The following is a 21,054-nucleotide window of genomic DNA, read 5'->3' on the forward strand; positions in this document are numbered from 1 at the left end:
GCATATTGGAAGTGAATATCACCCCATGCTGTATCTTTCTACATTAAATCAGGGTCAATATATGTGTCTGAAAAATAAGCGAGGAGTGCAGTTTGCTGGTGCCATGTATCCAGGTCATGCTACCCTTTAGCGGGCTCCATTATGTCTCCTTTGATCTAGTTCCCTAATGCAAACCTTAACTGTGCCAGCAAATCCATGTGGGAACAAGAACACTGCAAACAGCCAGCCAGAGTTCTTTCCCAAGTCTCAGGCACAGTAGATGTTGAGATCAGAGCCAGAGGAAGGACTCACAACACTCCTTTCTAGTCTCTTGTAATGACCACTTGAGGGTTCTGGCATGGCAAGGTCATTTCTTCAGTATCCCACCATCCTAACTCAATCCTAGTATCTTCAAGAGAAAAGTGGAATTAGTGTCACAACAATCCGCCACAGGGTTGGATCTCTCCCAGCTTTCTCAAGACAGAAAAGCTTTTCTTCTCCCTGTCATGGTTGTTTGTGGAACAAGCCTGCTGTCCAAGCTACCTGTGATGATCAGAAGGGCCCCGAAGCTTAGCGTGGATAACAGTGCCTACAATGCCCACGAAATACCCACATTCGTTCCTCATGTGCCTGCCAAATCAACCCAGTGTGAACCCCCCACCTCATAAATAGACACACAGGAGTCTGGTGCCAGTCAGGTCTGCCAGGGTTACGATGTCATCCTGTTGACTATGACTCACCAGGAACAAGAGCTGTTCTCCATTTTAACTGCAAAGCCCTGTGCAACTTTGACATACCTGTTCTTCAGGTATAACGTATCAATCTATATCTCTTTTAAGTGGTGTCGACAGCAACCCCAAGGCTTTCCATAGGTCGATTTAACAGCCATAGAAAGGGCATGAGGAGGATATAGGAGCCCTACACATACTGTCTACCCATGGGTCCCAGTGCTTTATGCTGGGAAGCCATCTGCTGAACCCCTCACTCCAGGCAAGTGGCCTTGACCACAGCGGACTCAACATGTAGGGTTTTTTCATACTGTATTTCTAACCAAATGATGATAAAAAGACAAAAGGGTAAATTTAGGGACTGATTTTATGTAAAGCCACATTTCAACCCACAGGACCTTGAATATATAGTCCCCTGAATATTTTTTAAAGAACTAAAAGGTTCCTTCAGCTGTTGCCATTGCAGTCTAAAGACCCGTGAAGATTAGGCAAATTAGTCTGCTGACGTCAAAAAGCGACACCTGTTTTTACATGTAATTTTTCTGATTTTTGGGTACATCATTGTCGTTTCCAATTCCCACCGGATATTGAGCCTAAATGCTCAATAAGGCCTGGATTTATTTGTTGGTCCATCTGTCATATGTTTTTTTAATCTAACTTGTTGTTGATGTTGATGTGTCGAAGCACAATGAATTAAAAACGAACTGGTTTGTGGCTGCTAATTTGAAAAAATGGTGGTTGAAATAAAATGCTATGAGTACTTGACCAATCAAAAGTTCATAGACCCTGGGGGAACTTACTGCGGTGGAAACACAGCTTAAGTGTCAAAAATTTGTGTGAATGTGTTTGTTTGTGTTGCAGAGGTTGGATTTAATATAGCAGAGTAGTGTTTAGTCTGCCTTCTTACACAATGAGGCCCAACTATTGGAAGATGACTTTCAGACTGATTAGATCCGCAACACTTCATGGGCGGGCAGCCTAGCAGATAATGGGGCATTCAAAGCAGAGGCCAAACAGTCAATACCACCCCACACATACCAGAGCCTTCATCCTTTTAATGCTACCGCCTCCCGGCCTCCGAAAGAGGCCTTCCCACACTGAGAAACTGATCTCTCCATGCTGCATTCCTTGTTATTAAGCCCTGTGTTTGTCATCACTCTCTGTAAATGCAGTGTTTGTATCCGAATCAAAATAAACCAATCCCTTATGAACATGGAGTGAAGAATGTTGAGGCTTTGTGTGTGTTTGTGTATCCCTCCGCATTTTTAAATTTACAAAATTCCACAGAAGTGATGAAATTGGGGAAACCAGCATAGAATTGAACATATAGGATGGTGTCCTGAACACCCCAACAGGAAACCAGGGCTCGAGGGTCAACTGTGGACGCCATGGCTGACGAGTTTAGCAGCACGGGGTGTAGTGGTTGTATAAGGACTGTTCCCTCTGGGTAAATAAACAGCAGTTAGAGCTGAGAGCGAGCCTGCTGAGCTCTGTTGACATGACCAGATAAGCAGGAAGACGGGCCCGTGTTCAGGTTCTGAAATTCCAGGAATCAGGATCACATTTGAGAGCACTTGAACAACATGAGACATGTCAACTACATGTGCTTGTCTCATGCAACAGGACTTCAGTCATGTCAACATGCTTTGATTTCTCTACATTTAAACTGAAACCTATTTTATTTCCAGCCATAATGACATATTCCTCATTCTCATAATTAAACTGATTTCATTACTTGAAATGAAGAAAATAAAATTAGAGAGAATAATCCAAGTTGTTATAAATTAATCTTCTGGAAAAAAGTTACTAGCTTTAATACAATGGCAATGAACTTCAGCCTACTCAGCTTCAGGCGATTCTCTGACGTGAGAAGCAGACATTAAAGTATAGTGCAGGACTCCAAACAAGCGAGGCAGTCTGCCTCATGCTGCAAATGTTCATAAATGGTTTGGAATGCAGTCTGCACCAGCTCAGCGAAGTTTAACTCCAACAGAAATGTTTTATATTGAACTAAAATTAACTTAGTACACACACACGGTCCTGTGACTGAAGAGCACAGCACCTGATTTACCTCTGGGGAACCTCAATCTAATTGAAGCGGACTTGTATGCCAGAGACCCATGTTATGGGTTTTTGTGGTCCTAAACCAGCACTTTACTGCCTTCAGTTAACATGTGAACACAGGGAGTTGTGGACTAGTTAGATTTTACAGATTCGACCAGAAATATGTGCATAAATAGTAACTTTTAGTTGACACAAGACTTTCTTATACTGGAATTTTTCAAGGAACATTTTTTTCCCACAGTATCACCTAGTGAGAATTTGCTTTAATTTCTCTTTTAACCTACATAGCTCAAACACAAAATATGTAGAGTTGGTAAACAACCACCATTGCCGATAAAAATCTATCTGACATGACTCAGGCAGACATCATGTTCATGGACAAGGTGATATTTAACTTTTATTCACATTACGTCTAGTCACATTCACCAACATATCAGGAAAAGTACCATTACCTTGAATAAATTATATTTTTTAAGACAGCAACTGTTGTCTTTGAAATGCTGTTTCTTTCAGACACGCACCAGATGACACAAGTAGCTGGGGGTGGAGAGAGAAAAAAAATACTGGGAGAACTGCTGCCTTCATTTTTAATGATTTAAAAATTGAAAACTGATTTTGATTGTTTTTCAATTTAATATTAAAATTGTGCCAACCCTATAAATGTATTATAATATATCGACAGACAGTTCTGTGTCAAACAACTGCCCACCGCTTTGAAAAATTTGGAAACTTAAGTATGAAATCCGATGTCCTGTACACTCTCGTGTGAAATGAAACACTGCTCTCCCATGGCACACAGGATCTTTGTCTCCCATTTGGGTCAAGGAGATGCTTCAGTAGCCCATGGTTATTCCACAGTGACTAAAAATAAAGCTTGTCAAATTGTGAAAAAAAAAAAATCTTTGCAAACAGAGTGTGCCACTGAGACCAAAGAGACGTGAACACAAGCACACCTTCCTAACCATCTTGCTACTCCCAGTCCCAAATGTGCCAGAGGTCTCCTTCTGAGGGAGAAAAACTTCATCTATCATCCACAATTTACAGTCGGCTCCAAAAATAACTAGAACTGAGAGCGGTTTCCCAGAGCGAGGGAAACAACAGAATATAGCTCATGGAATCTGCCCCATTGTTCGAAGCCAACGCCAAAGTGTAAATGGCACTTTTCCCAGCAGCGGTAAACATAGAGGACTGGACAATACATTCACTAGAAACAGGGCAACAGGCTGCCTTGTGTCATTGTCCAGTGTTGGATCTCAAACAAACTCAAATACGAATGCGGTTGTTGATTTCATCCAAAAGATAAACGCCTCAGAGAGAGAGAAAAAAGATTGTTTTCTCTGTGTAGCTATAGAGTTTTGACCAAACTATAGCAGCAGTGCTTCATCAGATAATCTAGTAATGACTGAAATGCAGCTTTATGCTTCAGTGGCATTGTGGCATTTCTGATGGACAGATAGGATGCTTTCACAGCCAAATGAGGGGTATTATTGCATTCATTTGTCCATAAACTGAAGGTGAGATAATGGACAGAACCAGTGAGCCAGTCAGATAAGCTACCATTTACCAGTTAGGACTCTTGTAAGGTAACCTCTAACCTTTTCTAACAACAGACTATTCTGAGCTGCTGCCTGTGACTGTCCCTTGTGGACCGACGCAGGCCGAGTTCTCACACAGGGCCTGCCATTCATCAGGGAAACCTTAGCACTCTGTTCATCAGCAGGCACAGCAACAAGTGCCAAGGTCCACCCTGGCCAGTGTATTTACAGATCTGCCATATCCTATTTAGAGACATAAAACAGTCTTTCTCCTCAGATACTGGTCTGTAAAAAAGTTGCTGCTCGAAGAAGGAGGAAGGTATTTAAACTCACCTCTCCGCACAGGTACAAACTATTAAAATATGTCGCAACAGTGAAAAACCACTGGCAATTTGCTCTCACAGAGCAAGCAGGGACCTGTACCTCAATATAATACAAGGAGTGATCCGACAAAAGCAGTCTACTGTTTGAAAATGAATAAACCATGTACAAAGTCTATTCAGCATGGCTGCTAGGCAACCTTCTTATCTAAATATTGTAAAACAAGAGCGGGACACGGACCGACTACTGAGTGCTTGGCTGCAGTTCCAGTAGCTGTGACTAACGAAGAGCGTTAATCGTGCGCCTGGCATGTTGAGTGCTGTGGCCACGGTCCCGCTTACTGGAGCGAAGAGGGCAGCAGCTCCAGCATGTGTAACACCATCAGCAGCAGTGCAAGACGTGACTGCACTCAAACAAGTGGAGATATGATAAAAGTATATCTGGGTTCACTTTCCACTTCACTTCCTCTTAAATACTTGTATGCATTCTATTCAGGGTATTTGGTTGGTGGTATCTGTGTTGTGGCTCATTCAACTTATGTTTTTCATCAGACGATGGTTAAGACAAAATCTTCAGTTTGAATAAAATTACCAAATTATTGGTTTTGGCTGGAATAGGTTGACTGAAATGTTCAATATAATGATGATCAAAAAAAATAAAATGTCAACAGTTTTCACTGACTAAAACTAGACTAAATCAGTTTTCTTTGACTTAGATAAGACCAACTTCATTCAAATAGGAGTGTAAATCATGATACAATATTACATCAGTTCTTGGGACGTTACAATATTTTCTGATGTCACAAAGTCTGCAATGCTATTATTCTGATTCGATTCAGGAGCCTGTGATTACTCTCAGACAACATCATGTCCATTTAACACATTCAGTCACATTTATGTCAACTTTCAAAAATCAACTAATTTCTGATTTAACAACCTTATGAATTAACTCTTCTAGACCTTTGTGATATAGACATGGCATATCTGTTTCAATAAAGGTGCATCTTAAAGAAGACAATATATATTGATATTTTCATTTTGCATAGATAATACTGGATTGTTGAACTCTGAATCGATATATTGATCCAATCGTCAAACCGTGAAATGAGTGCTTACACATGTAAAACAGAAAATAAAACAGTGGACCTTTCTGGCTTTTGACAAATGTTAGTAGTAAAGATTTGTTTGAAAGCTCCAAGGCAAATTTGTTAGCAATAATGCTAACAAGGCAGAAACATGCTGCCTTGAGCATCTGTGCCATCCTGTGTGCTGAAACTTAGAGGAAGATGTTGACAGTATGGCTTGTCCATTTTGCGGAGAGAATTGGGGGTAAGACAGCTCCATTTAACTGTCCATATGTTGATGTCCACATGATTCATTGTTTCGCCATGGCAAATTCATACACTGTTTGCCATTTCATGCAGGTGCAGTGAGAAAAAAAGCACTTGGGGGAATCAACTTGTGGCTCTGCTTCAACTGTGTGGGAGCCTCACGACCAAAATGTCTGACCTGTCAGAAATTTACATTTGATATTCGGGAGCAGTTGATTCATCCTTGCTCCCCCTGTACACTGCACAGCAAACTATGCCAGACAAAGGTGAAATCAGGTCCAAAAACTGTACACTGTATGCGCAGCTTAATGCCAACTGGTATTAAAAATGATCTGTTTAAGGGTGTGTGTCAGAGAGCTTATAGCTATATAAGGGTCTCAACATAGTTTACACGAATCTCCAAAACAATCTACGGGACATGGCAACAAATGATAGGTCAGCTTGGCTTGCTCTGTTTCCTCCCATATTTCCAATGCCAGTAATGTTTGTTGATAGTGAGGACATGAATCAGGTTTTGAAAGAGGTTAATCTCGTCCTTGTCAAAAGCTTTATTCAGCCTTTGCAAAGGCATATGGTTGTTTCCTGGAAGTGCCCACTGAACCGAATGTTTCTGCTGCAAACAGAGCCGGGAAGAGGTGTATGAGGGTTGTCTCAGTGCAGGATGTGTGAGTGGACTCTTACGCTCCGCCCATGTGTCCAGAACAGTCAGAGGGAGAGAGAGGGGAGAATGCACGTGTTTCAGATGACAGAAAAAAGCCCCACACCTGTCACACACACATTCTTTGGCCCTTTTGTTTAACACCTCCCGTTCCTGCCGTGTCACCGGGGTTAGAGGTCAGTAAAACCGAAGGCACAATTGGTCCCTGTGTGTGTGTGTGTGTGTGTGTTGTATGTTCTTGCATTTACTTTAACAACAAACAAGCCGGCATAAAGTCTGCTGAGTGTGTTATGGGGTAATGGACTTCTGAGAGGCAACCTGGCATTCATCCCCACAGAAACCCTCATAAAGTTAATGTTCGGGTTGGGATGCTGTATATTTATCTTGTTCTCTGACTTTAACAGTGAGGTGCTTTGTAAACCAGACACACAGGGTGGCACACAGCCCAGCTTGTTCACCCCTTTGCCCCTTATTAGAATTTCTACAGATTTATTTGTCACTGTATCGACCTGCTAATGTTAAATACTCTATTAAAACGTCCTTCTCTGCAGGTTGTTCATCTGTCTGTATTGTGGAGTTGCTTTGCCTTGCAGCCAAAGGTTATCCTGCTTCTGTACAGCTACTGAAAAGTTCTGATGGTGAAAAATCAATGGAAGAGAACTTGGGATGATCAATTAGACCTTGAATGGATGGCCATATGCTCGTCTATCCCACCAATGGGTATTTCAAAAAACCTACTTTCTTTTCAGACCATGTCCACAAAATGCAAGATAAATTTGAAAACAAGTTTTCTCCTCTCCAGTTTGGCCTCAACAACAACAACAGCAATCCAGAGTTTTCCACCAAAAACTGGACTTATGAACAATTGTTGTTGTATGAAGTAAATACATTTAAAATCCAGCTGTACTGTGGGTGGGTCTATCAATTGTTCACTAAATTATTGAAATACTTCAGCTTTTTTTCAGCGTTCTAATGGACATATATTTTGTGAGTGCCGTCTGACAACTTGCGTATGGGCATATGAAATTAGGGTGGGTTGACTGGATGAATATATAAGCTACAGTTGATTGGCTGAATTCATTGCTGGCTGTTTTTTATGTGATTTTTGTCATTTTATTTTGCTAACTTAATGGTCTGCTGCTGAAGAATGAGCGAGGGCAAGAAACTCAGTATTTCCTCTTTTAACTCGCTGAATTGAGGATTTATTTTGACCAAACCAGAGATGGTAATAGTTGGAAAAGTGGAAAGACTAACCAGTTTTTTGTAAACAGTATTTTGTATTTGTCAGGTTTGAATTAAGTGTTTTATTTTATGAATTAAGTCAATTAAGTGAATTTTTTGCTTAATAATTTTGTGACATTTTGTGAGTTTATTTTGTTTATTTATTGGACTGCACCTATGACAAGTCTGCGAGATAGAATATGTTGAAACTAAGTAAGATGTCACAGAGAGAGTTGCAGTTGAGAGAAAGGAGCATTTCTATCTGATTTCTGCATTTTAATGTGAAAGTCACTTAATGGGGACATATGAACAGCATTTTCAGACTGAACCACATTCGTGGGGACATGGTCTTTAACAGAATCATTCTTTCTCCCTCTCCTTCACCCCTCCTCCCCTTTGCTCTTTTTCTCCCACCCCTCAGCAGCAGTTGTCAGTGTCCATTCCTCACTCATCGTGTGCTGACATTGGCAAACAAGTTTGCGGGGAGGAGGGGGTTCGTCTTTCACGGCGAGACACGTCAGGAACGATAGAGCCGGCCTTATGTGAGCTGATCCAGGCACCAGTGCAGCAGCAGGTTGCCAAGGAGGGGAGGAGAGGTAAAGCACTTTAAGACCAAACAGCCGGGCATCCACATGCCTGGCAAAGAGAAAAAGGCTGGGACGGGAGGATGAGCAGAGGGGGAGACTCCTGAGCTCACTCTGTCACCTGATTCACCTCCAAAAGGCTGCACGGATAAGACACTAACAAGCTGTTAAGACAGAGTGTGACAGCACTGATCTGAACACTGAGGACATTGGGAAGTCGCGTGGTGTGCCAGATACAAAACCGAAGTGTTGGATCCCTGATACATTGGAGTTTGTCTCTGCTGCAGTAGTAAGGGTAAAAGAGAGCCACAAGTAGATTTAACAGGCAAATACTGCCTTTCTGCCATTTCTGTAAAATCTCACGCAATAATGGTAATGCAGGAATTTTACAAGGAAATTACATCATAACTCCATGAAAAATAAGTGGTATACTTCCAATGAACTCTTTTATCTTGTCTAGTATCGCCCGAGAACAGCGTGATTGGCAGTTGTGAGTCACCAGAGTGACTGCACACGCCTAAAACCACAAGAACCAGATGGTCCCGTTTTGTCTATGAGCTATATGCTAGGCTTATACGAATGTGTGCCATTGTTGGACATGTGGTCTATTTTAAAACCATAGTGTGGTAAAAGAAATGCAGAGTGGACTTGGATTTTGAGGCTCTCTGCATAATGCTAATCTGTACTCTGTGTTCAGCACAACAAAAGAGACGACACATGGATGTACAGTTAACATACTGATCTGATTGGCTACGTTCACATGGACAATTTCCCCCTAAATCTGACTGAAATAATTCTGATTAGAAATTCCAACTCAACCGTTTATATGGATGCTAAGTATAGTGATCCAAAAAAACATGTGTGTTTACATGCCCCAAAGCATTAATATAGCATTTTAAAGTGGTTCTGTCCACTGTGAAGCATCTAATCTGCTAGTAAAATAACAGAAGAAAAAGTGGTTCTGGTTTGCCAACCGCCTGTAAACAAAGAGGAAGAAGAAGTGTTTCCACCTGGTAATTTTCAAGTTGGACACACATTGTATCTAAGAAAAATGATTCTATAAACTATCATGATTATTTTTTTAATGATCCCTGAATCGATATATATAAGTATATAAATAACAAGTGCTTAATCTATTAGTTTGATGCTCACACATAATAGGATTTCCTGCTAACACACTAACCGATATTAGCATCATGATCTCTCTAATATCCTAAAAGATGGGTCCATTTTACTTCACATGCTTAACACAAAATGACATGTGCGCTCAGACTTGCAGGCATGTATTTCCTTTGCTTCCTTTGCTTTCAATCTGCTACTTTGGCTTCAACACTGTACACTAACCAGCTACAGCAACCTTAAAGGGTCAAATTCAATCTTAAAAAGCCCATTTTTTAAAAAAAAATATTTTCTTAAGGCATTAGTTTTAAGAGCATGAACAGCCACCTGTTTGCTTCAAATAGTATTTTATTTACTAAATTATATGCAACATAGCAATGATGCTGCTGAAATAAAAACCCAGAAAGACTGACTGACTGATAAACGCTGCTTTTGGAAATATCAGTCATGCTACACAGTGTTTAGAATTGTATGAGTGAATTTTTCTCCATGGTCTCTTGTTAAAAAAAAGCAAATATTAAAACACAACATCAAATGCAAAACTTGTAGAATTGCAACATTTAATAATTGCAATGCATACTGAATCGACACTGAAGTATCAACATAGTTTTGAATCGGGAGATAAGCATAGCAAACAGTCCTACTTGTATACAGGGAACAATATTAGCATCTTTAAATCTTTTAAGTTTTCTCACAGAAAAGTTGTATCCGCTACTGACCAGTTGAGTTTTGCTACAGCAGCATTTTCATTGTTATTATTTTCCAACTGAACAGATTATCAAAGGTTTATACAACCCCTCTATTAAAAATTCCTTCCAATCCCGCTGAATTGGACCAGTCTCTTCTGATTGAGGTGTGTACATGAGGCACTTGTTCTGATTATTTGTGGAATATTAGAGTCCATGTACATTGTACACAGCTATTGAAAGGACAGAAGGAACCTTCCTTTTTACTGCAGTCGCCAACCATTTGTCATACGTAAGTATGTGGGCTCTCTGGGTGTAGAAAAAATGGTTACCTAGTTGACAAGAATGTCCTTTGATGACTCATGGTCATATGCATTACAAAGCCTGTGAAATGCAGCCTATTCTGAAGCCTGTGATGGTACTGAACAATGCAGACTATTGTCAGATCAACAGGCAGACTTCATTCAACGAGAACTGTGTGTTGCCTCCACACAGGGGGAGCCCAGCCAATCAGAGCCACGGCGGGGGAGGAGCTTGGGACATGTATACGAGGTCTGGGGTGACCTCCTTCAACAGCTGCTCTAATCCAGAACTAGAGACAGTTTCCCCTCTCCATTGGCACTGGATTAGACCGGATCTTGCAAGGTCGTTCAGCCACCTTCAGCATGGCCGGTCTTTCCCATGCTGCTTTCCAACTCGCGATTTTACATGGCCCGAGTGAATTAATTCCCCGTAGCTGCCAAAATGTTCACCCCCACTGCATCAAACTGATTCTTCATGAGATGTGAGATAATAGTGCCTACCTCGCCGCCAGTTCCAGCAGAACATTTCTGTGTTGGCTGTCTTGAATGTTACTTCAGATACCCTCGCTGTAATCCACCTACAAACCGACCACTGAGAAGCAGCGCTCTGTGATTTCTGTATAGAGAGTATTGTCTTGTCCCGTCATCCTCTCTCTTCTCCCACAAATGCTGCAGCTTTCAGCAGAAATGCTGGGAACATCCGGTCCCCTTACTGCTCTACTAAACAGCCAGCCTGTCTGAGCCACTACTCAGCAACAGGGTCAATAAATTGCCTTTTATAGGGGTAAGTCTGACCAAACAGAAGTCCCTGTCCTGCCTAAAAATCCACCCCTTTCCTTACTTGAGAAGCACATGGGGGATTTTTCAGGTCAGATGAGACTTTGGACGAGAATGAACATGTGCAGGAGAGGCTGAGGATGGGATCAGGGTGTTTACCACATACAGGCCGCCCTTTCTGTCCAGTGCACCAGCTGTCAGGAGCGGAAACAATGGGGTCACTTGTCCAAACAAGAGAAATGAACAAACCTATTAGGATGTAATTGTGCTTAATAACCCGGCACATTCATTGTCCAAACTTTATCTTGTCAGATCATTCAGGGTCATACACGTTATAAATGAAGACATGCTTTTCCATATAAACTGAATCATTCAATCTCTGCCATCTGAGTATTGCCAAAACAACATTTTCCATTAGTTTCTGACTGGCCTGGCAGCCACCAGGAGGACTTTGTAACTTCATTTTGGAGCTGGACAACACCATCCCCCCGAATCCTCCCCTGCTGACATGACAAACGAGGCCAGCGTCTAATCCCAGAGCAGAGTTACAGGGTTGAGTGGGGGGTCAGTGGCTGGCCGAGGGGCCACACAGGAAAGAAACGTCCGGATTGTCCTCCAGAGGAAGCGAAGGTGCAGACGGCATGGCCCACTGGGCTTAGAAGTGCAGAGCAGCCTGGTGAAGATGTTAACACGGGGTCTGCAGGGGCCTGAGGGCAGGACTGGGGTGGATTATAATTTAAGAGGCCATCACTGGGGATCGACGGTGTAGGGACAGATTAATATTTCCTTATAACAACAGAGTTTTAGGTTGTCACAGAGGGAGACAACTATGTGTGATGCTGCATTTCACAGGTGAAAAATCTTCTTTTTTAGGTTGACTTTTAGCATGCCTCGCCCCTGTCTGTTTCAGTCTTACATATATGTGTGTAATGATTGTTTTGTTGTGCTTTTATCTAGAGCCTCAAGGGACAGTACATCCCAAAATCAAAAATACATGTTTTTCGTTGTACCTCTGGTGCTATTTATCCATCTGGATAGTTCTGGTAAAATTCTCTGAGTTTCGGAGATATTGGCTGTATTGATGTCTGCCTTCTCTTGAACATAATGGAACTAAATGGGATTCTACCTTGTGGTGCCAAAAAACCCCAAACAAACAAAAAACCCACACATGATTTGAAAAACTCAAATGCTGGTGGATGATAGTGATGCACGGACAGCCTCATTCATTCATTCGAATCCAAACTTTTACTTTTCAAATTATGTCAATCTTTCCAGGTGATTTGTTTATTGTGTATTGTAAGTATTTTCTTTGATAATTAGAGCACCTGTGCACAGTAATGTCATTGCAGCAAATAAATTTGAGCAGCAAAACTAAATAATGTACTAGACAGATCCAAATCAAAATAAAATAGTCAAACAAAGCTGCACTGCTGTGCCTTGTGCGTAAATGAGCACACAGTGTCGCTCTTACTATTTACTACACACAACCTGTCTGCTATATATGAGCATTTTCATGACCTGGCCTGATCTATCTATGATTACAATCAATCAAATTGGCCAACTTGTTTTTTCTCTTGTTTCCAACTTCCAGAAAAAGCAATACAACTTTGCTGGGGACCTCCTACAAACCACCTCAAGGACCCCTGTTGGTCCCCCGGCCCCAGTTTTAAAACCTACTACTGTTTAAGATACTGGAGGTAAAATTCAAACTCTTCTAGCATTTCCTCAAGCTACATGCAAGTTAGAAAACAGTTCAACTGTGTACAAAACCCAACACCGTGAACAGTAAGATAACAACACCACAAGCAAAATAATGCAACAGTTTGATAATTTTCATAACCTGGCCCACCCACAGATTGACTGGGGTGCTCACAGTTGTAACTGGGGTACAGGCATTACTATAAGGTCTTATTTGGTAGAAAGACAGTCGTTCCTACATGAAATTGCACACAACAAAGTCTGTGGATTATCTTGAGTCATGATTTATAGAGGAAGACATTGCTGTTTAATTCATCAAATGTATTTGGTGACATCAAGTTCCATTATATTCAAGAGAAAACAGACCACTCTGCAGCCAATATCTCCAAATCCTGGAAAATTACACCTAAATCATCTAGTTGATAAACAACACAACAGGTAAGAGAAAAAAAATGCATTTTTCATTTTGGGATTAACTGTGACAGCTATCTACATTTACAGAGACTTGTACAACCCCGTTTAAAGCAGATGCCTCAGTCATCCATACAGCCTATCTGAACGTACGACATCCCATAAGTTATTATCCCCTATAATGCTACTGAGTGATGATCAGCACTCTTAGCATCAGGTTCAATCTAGTGTGCTCTAGGAAGCTATCCCAGCCTTTAATCCCTAAAGTAGAGAAAGGCTTGCAATGTCAGCTGTTGTACAGGTACAGATAAATGTGTTTGGGCAAATCACCTTAACCTCATTACAGTGTCATTGTGGCACACCACAGACGATCAACGTCTGATGAAAAGTATGAGGGGGGCCTTTAAGAGCACTGACACACAGAGACGGGACCAGGATTACAGTACAGACAGCAGGAAAGAAGCTGGAAAATATGATTGGAAGCTCTGTATAATCCGAAAAGAAAAATATCATCCACAGTCATTACTTTATTAACATGTCACAACAACCCACAACAAGTCGTCATTGGAGCGCAAGCTTCCAAATCACTTCCTCTAAACAGGCAAACAAACTTGCCCATTGTCAAATCCTCTGTAGGATGGACATCCTGCCATGTCCATGTGTTTGGGGGAATGCATGTTTTTTTCCCTTAAGTCTGGCTAACAGTTGAAGGCTTGCTGGAAAAACAGTGAGACAACATCCTATTGTTATTTCTGCTCATTGACAAGCCCAAATGAAGAGTAAAGAAGTTTTAAAGAAGCCTTGTCCTGCCACCCTACCTTCTGCATTTGTGATGTAGAGCTGGAAAGATAGATATGTAAAGCTAGACAGATAGAAAAGTTAACATGTCTGTAAAAAACTGACACCATGCAGTCATCAGATGAGCACCAGCTGGCAGGGCAATGGTGAAACAGCTGCACCCAGGAAGTCAGGTTGGCATGGCGTACCAAACTAACAGCTTCAGGCTATGTAAATGTCATCTGACTGGGTGGTTTGGTTGTCAAACAATGTCCACAGCACAGTATTCAGCGGGAAAAACAAGCATAGAAGGAATAGTGGAATAATAAGACATCAAAGATGCTCATAACTTCAACTTTAGCCATTAAAAGCCATCAAGACTGAACTATAAAGTCATGTGCATCATCATGCCAAAACAGCTGAACCAAAGTAGCTTATCATCGATCTCTGTAGCTTTAAATAAGACTGTGAGGACTAAAGCAAACCATCTGTTCATCTCAAGAAACCGATGAAAGCTAAACAAAGTTTTAATGCACATCTGCAGTCAAAGCAGATGCTGAAAAAAAAAGTCAACATGTGGAGATCAAACCAGTAGCTAAAGCCCAGAGCCCCCAGTTACCTTCCACCAGTAAAAATGGGAGCAACAAATGGGCTGTGGGACATTTGCCTTCCGTTTAGGTTATTGGTCTCTAACCACAGCAAAGACTTCAGACAATATGTGGAGCAGTTTAGGAAAAATCAAAAGATGGAGCTGGTGGTGATAAATAAACAAAGAAAGTAGGCTCAATCTTTCACACAGTTTATTTAACTCATGTGTTCTTAAACTTTTTCTTGTCAAGAAACCCCACCATAGACCAATTTGAGAGAACTTTTTCTTATCCCCTGAGTATTTTTTTTTTTTTTTAGCTTTGAAGGCAATAAAGTCCTCAATGTCAATCTATGATCAAACTCATATGTCTGAATTACAATCAATCAAAAGCGCCAACCCTTCTTCCCTTATGGTTCCAACTTCCAAAAAACTGTAATAAAAGTTTGCTGAGGACCCCTGTTGGCCCCCGGACCCCAGTTTGAAAACCACCGTTTCAACTCTACCCCTGCATTAATATTATAGGGGTGAAATTTAACATCAAACTTCTCTCTAGTTTCTCAAGCTATGTGCAACTTCTGAAACAGTAAAACTGTTTAAAACAACCCAACGTTACGAGCAGTAAAATAAAACCACTAAAAAAACAAGGTTAGAATTTAAATTTAGTTTCACTTACTCTCCTCACATTGAGTTACGCAGTTACCTAAATTAATTGCTCTATTTCCACAAACGCTGGCTCACATTAAAAGCTTTAAAACTACTAACAAACCGTTTAAAGTAGTAAAACATTGTAACTATCCATTGAGTGGCGTGGTCCTGTTCACTGTTGGCTGCCCCCTCACAGAGCTGTCGGCGGCGGGGTGAGAGCGAGGCGACCAGGCTTTAGCTCCAAAACTTTCTCAGGTTAAGTTCGTATCACTTACGAATGAAATTCGGAGTTAACTCACCTTGTCCCGGCCATTTTCTTCACATTGTAAAGACGACGTAAACAAAAGGAAAACGATGTTTTAGCCGGTGTCGGGCTGAAGGTTAGTTTTCGTCTTGAACAGAGCGGTCTGTGTGGAGCGAACACGGGACGGTTCTCCGGTGGTGAATCCGATATGGAGTCTCCGCCTCCGCACGTGAGTCATAGGTTGGGATGGGGGTCACCCAGTCTGCACCCCCCACCCTCTCTCCACCACCACCACACCCCCACCCTCTGCTGCTCTGTCCCCTACACTAGAGACCAAACCATAAGCTAAACATTCAGTGGCTCAGCTGGCCGAACAAAGCGAGAATGATAAAATGTTAAACTTGTGTGACCATCATGCTTTGAGGGAACAGTAAAAAATGTCTGCCAACGTTCCTCTAGTTAGAGCATGAGAAACAACTTATATGCTACCAGATTCAGTTCAGTTTCAAATTCAATTCAAAAGCGCTTTACTGGCATAGGAAACAGCCAAGGCAAGTGTGAGAATTAACATAGTAATAATAATAATAATAATAATAATAATAATAATAATAATAATAATAATAATTTTGGCAATGTTGTACTTTGTTATGGTCATGCCAATAAAGCCTCTTTGAATTAAAATAATAATGATAACAACAACAACAAAAACAACAGCAATAACACATTTTACAACATCATTTTTTCTGTGAAAAGAAAATAACTGCATAAACTTGTTTTGACAGTTTGTTTTCACTTTATTCATCATGGTGGTTACAAAAGACAGAACCCCTATTGTTTTTTAATGGAGTATTTAAAATATGTGCTATTTAGTTAGCTAACCTAACTAAAACCAGATTTTTAACTCGGATGTTAGCCAAATGCTAAACCCACATCTCAAAAGTGGCAGGATACTGCGGTTGCTAAGCGACACACCGGCATGAGATATTTTTTGATGACTGGATTCATATTTGAATATCTTTTATAAGGTATGTGATAGGCTCATTTTACAAGGTACTCTCACCTGACTCAGCCAATCAGGATGCTCAGGACTCTGTCTCTTTTTATGACCGCAACTGGCTGTATTTCCACTGTTGTAATTGTTGTGCACTGAATGTAAACCCTGCCCGTGGACAAGCAGAGGGAGACATCTGCTGGACAGGAACACAAACAGCCTGCAATTTCAGGATAAGGTCATGTTTAATCTCCTCGTATGTAATTTTCAGAATTTTCCATTTTCATTGTCTTTTTGGCATTTGGCAACACTGTATTTGAAGGGGTGTGCATAAGACTGTCATTACACTGTCATAATCACCTGTCATGAACATTTTGTTGTCATTAAGTGTCATTCAGTCAATTATGTCATTTGTAATGCATAGTGGACATTGTTTGAGATGACCTTTGTTATGACCACAATGACGTTAACCAAGACAAAAATGTCTCTGTCATGACAACTTGACTCGAACTTGACATTATCAGACTTAAGGTTGGTTTTGATGCTGGCTGTCTTGCTGGGTTTGACTCCTGGGGCCCCAGGGTTGAGTCAGCTAATTAGGCAGCTAGCTCCAGAGCTAACCAAGCTAACTAGCTAACCAGCTACAGTTAACAGCGGAGAGCAGTTACCCTGTTTTGGCGACAACTGAACTAGCTTATCGCTGTCTCTCAGTCACCTTTAAACTAAATCATGTTTGGACTTCCATCCTCAAACTTGCCTTATAACATTTAATGACATCTTTATGATGAGTCCAAAATGTACCACATTAAATGAGATCAAGGAAAGGATTCCAGACACACTTAAAATGGTCTCATAATGGGAAGTGTCAAAACATACCACATAAAACAATTTCATGTCATGTTAAAACATAAATCTAAACATTTTATTTGAGTTTGATAATGTCAAGTTGTCATGACAGAGACATCTCAAATAATGGCAACTTTGCATTGAAAATTACATAATTGACTAAATGACAATTAATGACAGTCATAAACATTCATAAAGACTTCTTCGTGCTCATGGCAGGTGTCATGACATGGTTAAGACAGTCTTATACACATTCCTTAAAATAAAGTGTTATCCAGAATTTAAAAAGAACAAGTCAGGTCATATTTATGGTCAAACAACACTTTATTCACAATAACTATCAGCACTCAAGTCTATGGAAATATTTGCTAAAAAAAATCAAAGAAGCTAACAAAGGCAGGTAGCAAGAAATTCACATCAATAAGTATTACACTGTTGTGTTGTTCCTCTGGCACAGAGTAAACTATATATCCATTAATTGTACATGGCGCATCTGTTCACAGTGAACCCTTTAAGTGCTTTTCCGATGTAAATAAGGAAAGGACAAACATACAAATCGCGGGCAAGGAAATTTCTGAAGCTACATTTCTCCCTATAAGTTCATTTTGTCAACTCATATCATACAATGAGGTCTGCCTCTTCAGTATTATAAAAAATATTGTAAACATTTATATTAATTGCACAACATACATTCAAATACATACTGTACTGTACAGCAAGATTTTACTTCTGTATTGTTATCCTGTAGCACCATGTATAGCAAGCTGAACAAACTATTTGGATACTTCTACAGTGTGGTACTGACAATACAAAAAAGTAAAATGGCATTCACTAATGAGGCATTATTCTGCCAGCGGTCAAATGTTCTGGAGGTTTGGGTTGTATCGTTGTGAGATAGTGGTTAGTGTAGGCCTGTTCAAAGTGTGGCGGACACTGGATGGGGTCAGATCAAGGCAGGCGATCTCTTGTCACCTCACGTCTCACAGCTTTGAGGAAGATGATGCTTCATAAAGGACATTCATCAGCGTTAAGATCAACTATAATACAAAAGAATATTATGGCAAAAAGTTTGTTACCGTTGGTCATTTAAAAGTCCATACCGCTTCCATGTGCAGACACGTCGGTGCAGAGAAAGAAAATGTGTCTTGTTGTTACTCCAAGCACTAATGATTTATCTAATCAGCATGTGCCACAGAGACATCATGAGGCCATGACATCATTATGTAGCAGCAGAGGTGACATGTAACTCATCATGTTTCCGCCCAGTCTCATGTGACATGAAAGAAAGCTGATTAAAGCTGATATACAGTATATTATGTACAAGCAGTACTGTTAGACTGAATGGCTTGTGGACACCAAATGGTCCCACCTGATTCACAGCATCCTGTGGATGTTAATGGTCCTGGCAGCTGAGGGGTAACAGAAGATGGAAATGAGAATGAAATGTGTGCGAAGTTGGAGAGTCTTTAAGCTTCCTCTCAGTCTCAGCGTCTCCTCTGGCTGGGTGAGAGTCATGAAGAGCAGCTCTCTCCAGAATGAAAACCCAGATTAGAGTAAAGTTGTATCTCAGGTTATGGTCCATCGAAGTGTGGTCAAGGTCCTTGGGTTTGCCTGTGCTCCCCCCCTTCTCCTTCCTGTGCTGGAGGAGGCTGATGTGGTAAGTTGTGCGATGCAGGTGGTTAACCAACCCAGCCTTCCCAAATCTGCCCTCTGTGCAGGGGAAACAAATATACTGTGAGTTAAATGTGCCACTAGAGGCATTCACTGGAAACCATGGCTCCAGTTGTGGTCTGTTCCTAGCAACACTGCGAGGAAAAGTAAGAAATGACAATAACAGGACTGAGAACACAAAATTACGAGACAATGTCACATCTGCATTGCTTTACCGAATTTTGTGAATGAAAAAGAAGATGGTGCAGCTTTGCAATGCAGGTAAATGAGAATTACTGTAAGTACAGGAGGACAGAATTACAGTAAATAGGAGAGGAGGGGGACACATGCTGCTGGGTCATCTGACCAAGCTGAGAAAAAAATCTGGATGGAGACAGGAGTAGAGCTTGGCTGACTACACAGGAACAGATGGGTTATGACAAACTCACAGCGATTTGGAGGAAGGCTTCTTCACTTTTGGCCTCTTTCGACGATGAACTGGCCTGAAGCATGCACAGCACGTATTCACGCGCAGGGCAAATGCACGTGCATGGAGACAGACACACACAGGTATATACACAGAAAACACACACGCGCACACAGGTACACACACATACATGCGTGCGCACACCCACACACAGGCAAGCACACACACATACACCCCCACACGCACCGCAGAGACAAGCAATTAGACTTCATTACAAGAAGGGAACAGCAGAAGCTGAAAAGCAGGCTTGTATTTGGTCCCTCTTTGGCTTCTGCTTCTGCATGCTAAAAAGGCTTTGATCACAACAGTAAAGAACCATGGCAGTTTGAAGAGGTTCAATTTCCGCACAACTGTATTTTATTTTCTTGACTCCTCAGATGATGAAGAAACATAGCCAAAGACCCACTAGGGAGGCTGTAACCTCTCAGAGTTCAGATTATAACATGAATTCCATCTGTACTGTTTGTAAAAGTAATCAACTGTGCTGTAAGAGGAGGAAGAAAATACCTGTATTCACTGAAGTAGTTTCGCTCTTTTCCTCCTAAAAGGAAGTGGAGGTAACATTAGTCTCAGTCTGAATCTACCGGAGACACTATAATCAATCATGTTTGCCTTAAAGGCTTTCTACTCACCCTTCTCTGGGTTGCATTGCTTATGTCCCTTGCAGCCCCGCAAGTCCATGAGCTGTTGATGCATTGAATTCAGAGCATTGCGGTCGAGGGTGCTGACAGCATTTATCAGCTACAAGAATAATAAGGACAAAATGTCAGCAAGGGCTTTGGAAACTCTCTGGAAAACATAGGAAAATCTGTACCCCCTGTGCTCACAGGAATGTTTAACGAATCATGTTGTGGGAGTATTTTATTTTGGCGTCTGTCATAAAGTGCAGTATGTATCTAACAAATGAAATACCTGGTATGGGTCGGTGTTGAGGTCAAAATACTCCAGGAAACCGGTAGCAAATTCACAGAACAGGAAGTTGTGCGTGTCATTGATGGTCCTCAGGCACCAATACGTGTTGTTGTTGGCACTGGTGCATGCACAGAATGGACCCACTGAGGGAAGGAGGGAGGGGGTGAGGAAGGGAGGGGTGAGTGTGGAAAACAAGAGATAATACAGCAATGTTCCAACAGTTTATTTTCACCCTACCTGCTGTGGAAAATATCTAACAGTTCCACAAACAATATTCATATGTTATTTCCTCACTTGTCCAGAAGGGGGCAGTCTGCCAGTGATGGTTGTCATGGGTGAAGCAGGTGAGGCCGGGCATGCTGCAGGTGTCGTTGTTCTGGAGCCTCTTGAGGAATTTACGCAGTTTCTTTCTGCGCTTCTGCTCCTTCTGCAGCCACTGACTCTTCTGCTTCGATGGCACTCTGATGAGAACAGAACAGGTTCAGTTCAGTGAGACTGCA

The 21,054-nt window shown here is 41.3% G+C and overlaps 2 protein-coding genes across 6 annotated transcripts in view; both read right to left on the reverse strand.

The window, feature by feature from the left end:
* The window catches only part of arhgap46a (Rho GTPase activating protein 46a), a 44,848-nt gene extending 28,968 nt beyond the window's left edge, over positions 1 to 15,880 (reverse strand). For 2 of the 3 annotated variants that reach the window (XM_084728503.1, XM_084728495.1), the window contains exon 1: positions 15,724 to 15,880. In XM_084728503.1, coding sequence (XP_084584629.1) covers positions 15,724 to 15,737 — 14 coding nt within the window. In that variant the 5' untranslated portion in view covers positions 15,738 to 15,880. Of the gene's footprint in view, positions 1 to 11,028; positions 11,234 to 15,723 lie in introns of those variants that run through there. The other variant, XM_084728512.1, reaches the window with a different exon arrangement.
* A 1,930-nt stretch (positions 15,881 to 17,810) lies between these two features.
* Positions 17,811 to 21,054, reverse strand: part of sulf2a (sulfatase 2a) — a 46,802-nt gene continuing 43,558 nt past the window's right edge. For 2 of the 3 annotated variants that reach the window (XM_084728549.1, XM_084728530.1), the window contains 6 exons: positions 20,849 to 21,015; positions 20,555 to 20,697; positions 20,275 to 20,383; positions 20,150 to 20,183; positions 19,605 to 19,658; positions 17,811 to 19,215 (listed from right to left, as the gene is read on the reverse strand). In XM_084728549.1, coding sequence (XP_084584675.1) covers positions 19,185 to 19,215; positions 19,605 to 19,658; positions 20,150 to 20,183; positions 20,275 to 20,383; positions 20,555 to 20,697; positions 20,849 to 21,015 — 538 coding nt within the window. In that variant the 3' untranslated portion in view covers positions 17,811 to 19,184. The remainder of the gene's footprint in view (positions 19,216 to 19,604; positions 19,659 to 20,149; positions 20,184 to 20,274; positions 20,384 to 20,554; positions 20,698 to 20,848; positions 21,016 to 21,054) is intronic. The other variant, XM_084728539.1, reaches the window with a different exon arrangement.

This window comes from Lutjanus erythropterus, chromosome 2 (assembly GCF_056507025.1).
Source record: "Lutjanus erythropterus isolate fLutEry1 chromosome 2, fLutEry1.hap2, whole genome shotgun sequence".
Lineage (NCBI taxonomy): Eukaryota > Metazoa > Chordata > Actinopteri > Lutjaniformes > Lutjanidae > Lutjanus > Lutjanus erythropterus.